The 10,771-nt window shown below is 36.6% G+C and overlaps 1 protein-coding gene across 1 annotated transcript in view; it reads left to right on the forward strand.

The window, feature by feature from the left end:
* The window catches only part of SLC30A9 (solute carrier family 30 member 9), a 28,188-nt gene extending 21,994 nt beyond the window's left edge, over positions 1 to 6,194 (forward strand). The window contains 2 exon segments of the mRNA XM_052682309.1: positions 13 to 126; positions 1,551 to 6,194. Of these exon segments, the coding sequence (XP_052538269.1) occupies positions 13 to 126; positions 1,551 to 1,595 (159 nt within the window). The 3' untranslated portion in view covers positions 1,596 to 6,194.
* Positions 6,195 to 10,771: the final 4,577 nt, after the last annotated feature.

The raw sequence follows: 10,771 nt of genomic DNA on the forward strand, positions 1-10,771 counted from the left end.
ATTTCTTGCAAGGAAATTCAGCAAGTGAAGACCCTAGAAGAATTAGAAGCATTCATGCTTAAGCATGGTGAGAATATCATTGACACACTGGGAGCTGAAGTAGACAGACTTGAGAAGGACCTAAAGGTAAAATTTAGCTGTTTAGTACAGAATGTATATTCTGATATATTTCAAACAGTATCACTGCTTTTAGTTCTTGGGATTGTGTACGTAAATACAAGAGGAAAAGAGGTGATTGATTTTAATGCCAGCTCTCTTGCTGTAGTTTCACTGAATTCTGCACAGCAGCAAAGCTGTGCTTTGTTTTGCATTTGGCTCAGTTTTATTTATAGAACACAGCTTTCAGAAAGTGAGACCTGTGCCCCTTTAAATGCTAGAGTATTCTCATAATGTCAGGTTATTTACAGGCAGTGAATTTTGTTTTGGTTGTAAAGAAGGAAATTTCAATTTTTTATTTTTAATCTGATGTTTAGCGTTCTGTTGAAACTGATATAGCTCTGTGGTGAGAGCTCTGATTACTCAACTTATTCTGCTCATGTTGAAATGAACAGTATTTACTGCTCTTACAGGCCTGTCATAACTTTCTTATCATTACATCTCTTTTTTTTATTCTAAGATTTAAGTATATTTTGGTTAATGCAACAAATTGTTGCCATTTTTAAGTTTCTACTTATTTTGTGGTTGTTAATTTTACCTTTTCTGGCACAAATATAGAGCTGCATGTATACTCATGGCCAGACATATTCATTAGTGTTATGGCCATCTTTTCCCTTAATCTGGAGGTTCTGCTCGAGAGCGTATCTATGTTTGTCTATCATTTTTGATTAATATTCTAGTTTTAGTTTATATCCTAAGAGTGATGCTGTTTATAAATCAAAATATTTTGGGGATGCAATTGCATCAGCAGATCAAGTTCTTCATGGCTTTTAAGGTGTGGCAGGCTCACGACTAATTATTTTATTAACATGAATACTGGGATTTGGTATAGCTGGGGATTTCAAATTCACATGGCTTTGAAGTTGGTGACTCTCAGTGTACCTCAGGTGACTCTCAGGTACACTGTGTGAATTATACAATCCATGTAATGAAACACAATATTGGAAAATGCATATGTCTAAATAGAAACAGCATTTTGAGTCAAATAGCTTTGATGACATATGACAAATTATTTCAGCAATTATCCATTGTTCTGCAAATTACTTGTTATATGTAAGTATATTGCTTTCAGTATGTTTTATTTGGGCGATTTTTTATGTAAAAACAAATTGCCTTTTAAGTATTATAATTGCTCTTTCATACCTTATAAAGCGTGAGCTAATTCAGCTGTGAGGTTTAAAAGGTTAAAAATAAAAAGATGACCTAGTCTTCAGAATAGCTCCTGGTAATGATTATATCTGTTGAACCTATTCCTCGATTGAAAATCATTGATGTTACCAGAAAAAGGAATTTGTTATCCAGTTGCCAGCATCGTATTAGAAATCTATTATTTGTATCTAGGTGTGAAAATGTTGAATATTTTCAATAAAAATGTAATTTTATTTTATTTTCAGCAACGAAATCCTGATGTTCGTCATGTGGATTTGGAGATACTATAAGCTCAGCAGAAGAAATCTTTAAGTTGATAGCAATTTGGGAAGAAGTCATGTAAATGGCTGAAAAGCTTCTGAAATTACAGTGACCTCAGCAGCATACCTCGCTTTGGTTTGCAGGCTTCCCGGACTGTTAGATCCTTAGACTGCTTCTTTTTCTGGAAAAGCATTAGACTTGCAGTCAAAAAAGTTCCATGACAAATCCACTTGAAAAGCTGCTTGACTTAAATTCTGCTGGAGATTCTGTCTATTTACTGCAATTCAGAACTTCAGACTTGAAGTTTAGATAGGCAAACGTAACTGCCTGAAAACATGCAGCACACTTAGTTTTTCCATTTGTGTCCCTTTGCAGTCAGTTTGCACTTCCTTAGTTTCTTTCAAGATATCATTAAAGGTTCTTGGGAGATATTAAGATTAGCTACGATGAGTTTGTTCCAGTGGAACCTGCCAACCTTAAACTAATAGTTATGTTTCAGCTGTGTGATTGTTTCACAGTTTTTCTTTTCTATGAGATAAATTCCTTCAAACAGGCACTGACCTGCTCTCAAGTACCGTGACCTGGAAACCTTTTTGCCACCGTTGTGATTACCAACAGCACTTCAGAAAAAAAAAAATCAGGTTTTTCTCCTTGGTGGAGTCAGCTGTATGTGGTCAGCCAGAGGATATTGGGTTACTGTGAAGAAAAAATGTAGAGGTTTCAGTGAATTTCCTCTGTTTAAATTCTGTTCTTTTTTCCCCTACTTCTTCAATTTTTTTTTTTGTGTAAATATCTTCAGATGTAATCTGGGAGACACTTATGGTAGTGTATATTGAAAGTTACTTGGCATTTTTGGCTTTTTTTACTTTCAATAAGCAGTATTGCCAAAAATGGTCATTGCTAGAAGATGTAAGAAATGTATTTGGAAGTAATAATAGTCAAAAGTGTATTAGAAATATTTATAATTAAACACGTGAATACATTGTATTTTCTATTTATTTACTTGTAGGTATTTTCCATTATCTGAATTCTAAACTACATATTTTGTGGGGTTTTTTTTGTTTTTTTATTTTTTATTTTTTAGAATTGCCCATGCTTGTCTGAGAAAGAATTACATGAGTGGTCCTCAACAGTCATGAGATAAGTGCCTAGACTTCATAACTTTGAAATCTGCAATTCTAGCAGTATACAAAATCAGCTTAAAGGCTTTCTGCAGTGGGCACCCAAGTCATACCAGATTCTTCAAGAACCGGTTGTTTAATAGAGGCTGTGATCATTCAAATTGAAATATTAGTGAAATAACTGAGTATAAATAAGTGAGGAAAATCTTTTCTGCACTTTAAAATATTTCAGGAAACTGAGAATTCCTCATGAGTGAGAGGTGGGATTAAGAGCCTCCTACTGATTCTGTTACTGAGCAGTGACGGACTGAGAGGAGAGGTGCTGATAGGAAGCAGGTCCTTAAAAATCAATTTATTAAGATGAAGTTACAAGCATTGCAGTAAAGAATAATCATGGAAACAAGTAAGCAGAGATTTGCCTAAAAGCTTTTAATTTTTTTTCATATTAAATGCAATTTACCAGTGAATTAGAAGAATGTATAGTGGAATACCTTTCTGCAACTGAGAAGCACTTTGCTTGCTGGTCATTTTATGTAGAATAACATTCCAGAGCTTATTTAAAGATGAAGCTTCCCATACAGCAGTTGTGGGTAAAGGGTCTCTTTAGTATCTCTGTCCCATAATTCCTCTTCATCAGTGGCTTCTTTGTAGCATGTTAGCTTCTTATGGCTAATCCAGAAGACACCATTTACCTGTTTGCTCCTGTTGTAGCACCCATTAGTATATTGAAGCCTGATGATTTGAAATATGTTTAGTGAAAGATTTTAAAGGTAATTCTGCAAATGTACCGTATCAAGTAAATGCTACTTACTTGAGCACATTTTAAATCATTTACCTTTCTCCTCACTCTATGGTGTGAAGTTCATCTCAACTCATTATGCACTCTGCTGATGTTAGTCTTATTCATGAAGAGCACTGAAATCAGATAAATGCATAACCTCTTTCCTACTTCCTAGAATATCTCTCTGGATTTTGAATTTGAATAAACACTTAAATTGTTATTCCAGAAATGTTAAAAACCTGAAGAGGACTAAAACTGGGAAAATCATCTTTCTGTGGAGAGGTTATTGGAGGCAGTCAATGTGATGTAAATGATTTCTATGCTGGCATCACTGATGCCAGCAGGATAGAAATGTTACAGTGTGCCACTTTGTTATAGAAATTTCACTAAGTTAGTAAACATTACCTAAATACTGAAATATTCCAGTATCTTTTTAAAGAGCACGCATAAGCTTATGTTCTTACGGTACATCTGCTCCAACAGCTTGTAAAAATATTTTCTTATTCATCAGAGTGTAATTCATATTAGTTTTTAAACTGAATTCCTTTATGTGAGTCAGAAGCATTGCCATGTACACATCTTTTGTTTGCATTGCAAGAACCATTTGCAGGTCTTTCTGTCCCAGTTGTGTTATTGAATATATGAGCACAATGTGTTAAATTTAAGAACCTAGTACATGATGGTCTGGTTAGATGATAGTTTGAGGATCTATTCCCATTTTTTAAAGCTGATCTGGATGGTGGTGTACTACAAAAATGCAGGGAAGTTCTGGCAGTTCTTTATGAGCTTATATATCTTGTAGTTGGGTGAAACCATTGATTCATTGAGCTTGCCAGATGGGAAACATAAGATAATTCCAAGTTGTTATGTTCATATATATATAATGATTTGCAATCTGTTTTTGAAACTTTTGCTATTTTTACTACTTGAAGAAAACAAGTTTGAGGGATGTGGGTCCAGTGCTTAATTTCCTTTTGGCTTAGTGTTGTGGTGGAAAATGTTTTATGAATGCATTTATATGATGGAATCCTCAGAATTGAAGAAAACTTGTGAAGTGTGGAGGAGCGGACTTCTTTTTCATCATCAGAAATACAACCACATGATGACTCTTTCGGATGGCTTTTAAGCAGTACTTTAGGAGTGGGGATTTAGCTTACAGCAAAGTTATATTCTAGGTTTTTTTTTCAATAAATGTTTAGTCTTCTAAATAATGTATTTTTCTTGGCTGGCATTACGGGTTTTATTTTTACAAGTTGTGTTCAAAGCACTGCTGCCCTCTGCTTTGTGAGTTTGCTCAGTTGTTGTGTTGTGTCTCAGAATTCTGTAAAATCTGTGCTATTTGAAAAAGATTGTCTTAGTATTCCTATATACTGAGTGATCATAATGTATTTTAAGTCAAAGTTGGCTGGATGCTGATACATGTTTTCCTTAAGAATTTGTTTTCCAGTAAGATAAGGATGAAATTTTGAAGCAAGTGTCTTTGTTCCCATGAATCAGTTTAAAGCTTGAATTGTTTATATGTTGTGGAATTCAGTTTTTTGTGTGGCTCGCAGCCTCCATTTTCTAAAGCATTTGGTTCTAAAGCATTTGGTTGCTGGCATTCCAACTCTGGTAAGTGAAGCTTTTTCAATTCTATTCAGACTGGATTTTTCATGACAGATTTTTATTGCCCTCCACTTGAAAAGGAGAGACTACAAGGAAGAGCTTTAGATTTGTTTTGCGTAGGCACTGCACTGATTGCAATTCTATGTTCCCCTTATCTATCATTTTAACTGACTTCCTCTTTTTTTCCTTACAAAAAAACAAACTCGGAGGTATGAGCTATCTGCAAAAAGGTTTTAGTCCCGCCATTTAAACAAATTCTCAGTTAAGTAATGCTTTTTCTAAAGATGATCTTGATGTGTTTCATATCAAGAAACAAAAGAACCCACAGAAACATATTGTCTAAGAGTTGAAGAGTTGTCATTTTGTGGTCATGTTCTTGAGGCATTTTGGTTTGATTTTGTAGGACAATTGATTAATATTGACTCCTGCACTGGAACTGAATTTCTGTACGTGCTTAAAGGCTTTCACTGCAGAATTGAATATAGAATGAAAATGCACTTTTTTTCCTAGCTTAAATATTGTGCTGCTTCTGTTCTTATTGACAATTCTGAATAGAGAATATGACTAACATCTCTTGCAGTTTTGCTGCCTGATGTAAACAAGAAGTTGAGATGTACTGAAAAGATTTTTTTTGTAGAGCAGTTGTGTAGCTTAAATAATTTTTTCCTTTCTTGTTAGTGAGAACAAAATAATGAAGATCAAAAGAAAACTATAGTAGTATTACATGTAAAAAGAAATAGAATTCCCAGCCTTAAAGCACAATAATCTGATCTCTAAAAGGTGTCCCTTGTGGAAAATGAAACATGCCACGTGGTTGCATTGACAGTAGAAACTGCAGCCCATCAGTCTGGGTTTTCAGGCTGAAGCAAAGGAAAATGTATTTCAACAAACATGGTACAAAGAAAAGAATACAAGATGCTGAGCATTTGGGAGTGGGAAGAAATCAACGCGATCTAAAAAAATGTGGCCAGAAGTAAGAAATGATCAGAGAACAACATTAGGAAATGGCATTTGATTAGAAGGCATAAAACAATGAAGGTTGTTTTTTTTTTTTAGCAATATGAAGAGAGTTGGCTGATTTCCTCCCCCTCCCTTTTCACCCACCCCCCAGAAGTGAAAACTCATACAGTCATAGAAAACTTGATGCTCAGGGGATGATATAATCTCAGCTGGAAGCTTTGTTGAGGAAGTGTGCACTAGGTGAGTGGAGCTGAAGTGCTTTTAATTGTGGAGGTGGGAGCTGGAGTGGGTTAAAGTGAAAATGATTGAGACACCATGCTGAAATATTGAAGAAGTGCAGTGTCATAAGGACTGCAAAACTGTTGCAGTGGCTTGCAACTGTTGCTGAATGTGTTAGTCTGTATTTTCAGGTTGTTTACTTGTCTGTGGATAAGCAAGGTTTCTGGATACATCATGATGTTCTGCAATGGAGCTAAAGAGAGCTTCCAAGCACTAATACAAAGATGACACACGTTTTATGAAATACCACTGAATTAAAAATACAGTAGATCTGGAGCAAATTGGTGCTCTCAAGGACATTTTCTTTTTTCTTTCTATAAGCACTTATTAAAATATAAGGTCTTAGTGTGACACTTCTGAGAAGTAACTAAGAGTAGGCTGGTCATACTTCTGTATTATCAGTGTCCATAGCACTGTTATGGGGACAAGGTGTCTACTAAAATAGTGAAATACACACAATACCACACTAATATAAACTGTTTTTTGCAACTTAGACTGTATTTAAAGCATTTGAGGTTGTGATCAGCTGCTTGAAATCTGAAGACAGAAGAAAAAAATTATGCAATGTTGTGTAAATGATGTAAATACAAAGCTTTTTGTAAGTTTCTCTTCTAAGTAAGGACACTGAAAAAGGGTGCAAGATGAAATGTCTGAAAAATGTCTGAAGCATTTGGAAGGTATGTTGGTTATTGCTGAAACTGCCAGAAAGTCTGGAAGCCAACAGTGAGGATATTCATTGGTGGAACAACTTCCAGAGGACAGTCTCAAAATTGAAACATGTTTTTCCATGCAGTCTCTTAATCAAAATTATTCTCTGTCACCCTTTTGCACCCTTCTGATGCTTGCTGGTGACGTGCTGGCTTTTTCTTTCTCTCTTGGTTACTTCATAATAGTAAGGAGAAGTCAGTTTGATTTGTGAGGTGTAGATATTTAAGTATTTATCTGCATATATTTTCTCATGTAATTATGATTGAATTTGGTACATCTTGTAAAATGTCTGGAAGCTGTAATTATTCAGTAAAATGTTCCATAGCTGGTAAAGGTTGTGTTCCATTAATTGAAGCAATTTTCTGTATAATTTTGAAGGTAGACAGTGATGCTGGCTTTAGGCAGTTGGTGATGATTTGCCACATTTCTGAATTAAAAATGCAGTTATGGATGCAAAAGGAAAGTTATATCCATCTATTTGTACTAGTTATTCAAACTGCCTTTGTGATGCTAAAAGCATGCACTCCATATGTCAGTAACTTGCCCAGGGTAGCCAAGCTGTATTTATTAATACTTTCTTCTTCACTGGCAAATGTGCCATGAATCCTATTCACCTGGGTCTCCAAGGAGTGAAATTCTTTCCACACTTTGTGGTGAGATCTTCCTGCCTGTGTCAGACACCCTCTGGTACAATTTCCAGTTTGGACCGCAGTCCTGGGTCAGAGAGATGGCTTGCACGTTGGTGTGTAGTCATACAGAGAATTTCTTCAAGAGGTTGTGTTCATGTATTAAGACTTGTGCAATAATTATGATTTGACAACACCAGCAAAGCTGTCCAAGCCTCTTAAGCCTGGTATTGTTTGCTTGAAATTAGTGATCAGAAATTAGCTTAGAACAGGATTAACTTGCTGACTGGCTCACTGAAGGTTCTCTTTATCACTAACAGTGATAAAAACTGGTGATCTGTCTGGTTATGGAAAGTAGTATTTCCATCTGATCTGAAAAAACAAAAACAAAAACAAAAACACAAAGTGTTTGGGATTATAAAGAGGTAATACTCAAATGCAGGAAATCTGGGTGATAAAGTGGAGAAACTTGAAAAAATGTGGCATTTGTCTGAATGGGTTTGTTGTCAGAAATCAGCCAGTCAAGCAGCGTATTTTGGGAAAGATGAGAAGGCTGTTCTTCATCTGGACCTTTGTGATTCACCAGGGTCAGAGTGTTACAAGACTCGGGTTCTTCACTGTGTGCAGCTGGCACTTCAGATACCAGTTCTCTGCATTCAGAAATAAATCAGGTTATTGTACGACGGGTCACCCCATCATCAATTACTACTGGGAGTGTTCCTGAGTGCTCACTGCATAATCCTATCTTCTGCAGAAGCTTTGTGACTGAAAGGACTTCTGCGAGCCAGAATTGCCAGTGAAGCTGACTGACATGCAAGATAGACCCTCAGTAGCCAGATTTTGCATGTTCCAGATCTGTCTTGATTGCTAGTTATTTCTTTTCATAGGAATTCCTCCCTTTTAAGTGGTTAACTCTTTCAAGGCTCTTGAGAGATGCTGTACCTTAATGTGTGGTGTTCAGATTGCTAATGACTATGTCACAAACTCATTTCCCATGCTAGACAACATTATTTCTGGGTGGTGATTCCATTGCCAACGGGGTGGGGTGTGATTGGTTTTCTTTGTTTATTTTGTTCTGTTTTATTTTTAATGAACCGAATGGCACAAAGTCTGAGCTGGGAAATGACAGACTAAATTTGAGACCTTTTCTCATTCTGAGGTTTTGAGATCCTGGAGTCTGGGCTGTCTAAATAGCCATGCAAATGGTCTCAGCCACTTGGGAAGAGTGACATCTGTCTTCTGTAATGTAAACTGGAATCCTTAAGTAATCCTTTATTGGCCATTTGTGGCATTTGTTGAAAGGCCATTCATAAATAATGTGTGTGTTAGATGGTTGGTTACAAGTTGAAGTGGATCCTTCCAGTTTTATCTTAACAGTTCTGTTCAAGTTTAGTCTCTGACTCCTAATATTTGATGGGGAACTTCAGTAAGAGATCATAGAAAGTAAGCCTCCTCTTCAGCCTTTGTACTGATATCGTAGCAAAAATCAAAAGAAAATCTGCAGAATGTTCTTATAAATGTGGACAGTTTGAAAACCTTAATGAAAGGGAGAAGTTTCAATGAGGCTATGGATTGAGAAGACCAAATCTGTGGTGTTCTAGGGTGCTGCCCTATGACTGTCAGCAGAGAGATGAGAGCCTAGTGGCCCTCAGCTCACGTGAATAGCTCAGATCCTCAGATCCAGAGACAGCCCTGGTATTGAAGGTTCTGAAGATGGGCAGGTGCTGAGTGGGAAATCGAATGCAAAAGTATGAGATAGAGAATGGGGTGAAGCATTTGAGTGGTTCACTATGTGCATCAGTCTGAAGAGGAGCTGCGAAGGGTCATGTGGAGCACCTGAGTACCACCAACATGCTGTTCTGAGGTAAAACACTGCAAGAAAATGTCCTTTCACCCACTGTCATTACAAGATAGCAGAGGAAGATGTTCACTTTGTTAGTAAATATTAAGCAATGGTGAAGAGAGCATGCTATTTAAAAAACTGCTGCATCAGTTTTGATGGTTTTGTACTAACTCTAATTTGTAAGGGAAAAGAAGGAATGGAGAGAAAAATCTTTCCTTTAAATCTGGCATTTAAAAATGAGCCCTTTGTAAGGCTGCGCAAGTTGGGTACTTGCACTCCAGCTCTGGTGATGGTTGCCCCTGTCCTCTGTTCTGGCTATCTAAGCATTACATCCAGAATGTGCAAATATCTCCATGCCAAATTTCATTTCCAAATTCTTAGTGAACTTAGTCACAATGAACGTAGGGGTTTTTGTTGCTGGCATTTTTTTGGTTGTTTGCTTTTCCCTACTTAACAGTATGGTGGTGTCCTACCCTGCTCCTGCAGATATGTAAAGGGCCAGTAGAGGTGGTGCTTGCCTCTCCCTGTTTGTTCCTCTTAGATTTTGGAGTTGACAACCAATTTGCAATCCACTGAGCACTTGGCAAGGGACATTGCTGCTTCTTTTTGCTAGGCTTACGTGATGCTTGTGGACCTTGACCCGTTCTGCTCCTCAAACTCATTATTTTAAAAAATTAATCCTAAAGGTCTCCTGGAACTGTCTTCCTGATGCTGTGGATGGGAAAGCAAAGCTACCTTGGATGTTTCCTTGGCTTTCCTTTTTTTCATCAGATTATGTTAAAACTGCTTGTTAATCTGCTTCTGGTTTTTGAACTATCCTTTTGGAAAAAAAATCCCCCTTTTCGTCAGTTCAATGAATAGCCAACAGTTGCTGGCTCTTTCAGTTTCACATTCTTTTTTTGCAAGAACACTTTTTAGTTTCCCACTAATGTTACTACAAGGCATTTTTGCAAAGCTTAATTAGACCTTTTCTGCTGTGTTTCTGACCCTGTTCCAAATGGAAACTAAATTTAATATTAACTTTTCTAATGGGAGTCATTAGCAGATCTGTTTCCTTCTATTTTTCTACAGACTGCGGTGATAGTAGTGATTGTGTCTGCTAGATGAGTGAGGGGAATTAAAGTGTTTAAGAACAAAGGACTTCTTAAAATTTTTTTCCCAGCATTGTTATGTCATCATTTTAAAAATCTTGACTCAGATAATTAATCTGTTTTATTTTTTCTCTCTTTCCTTTGACTCAATACATCTGCAGTAAAACCTCATTGCGGTCTTCCAGTACCTG

This window comes from Tympanuchus pallidicinctus, unplaced genomic scaffold, assembly GCF_026119805.1.
Source record: "Tympanuchus pallidicinctus isolate F22 unplaced genomic scaffold, pur_lepc_1.0 scaffold2, whole genome shotgun sequence".
NCBI lineage: Eukaryota > Metazoa > Chordata > Aves > Galliformes > Phasianidae > Tympanuchus > Tympanuchus pallidicinctus.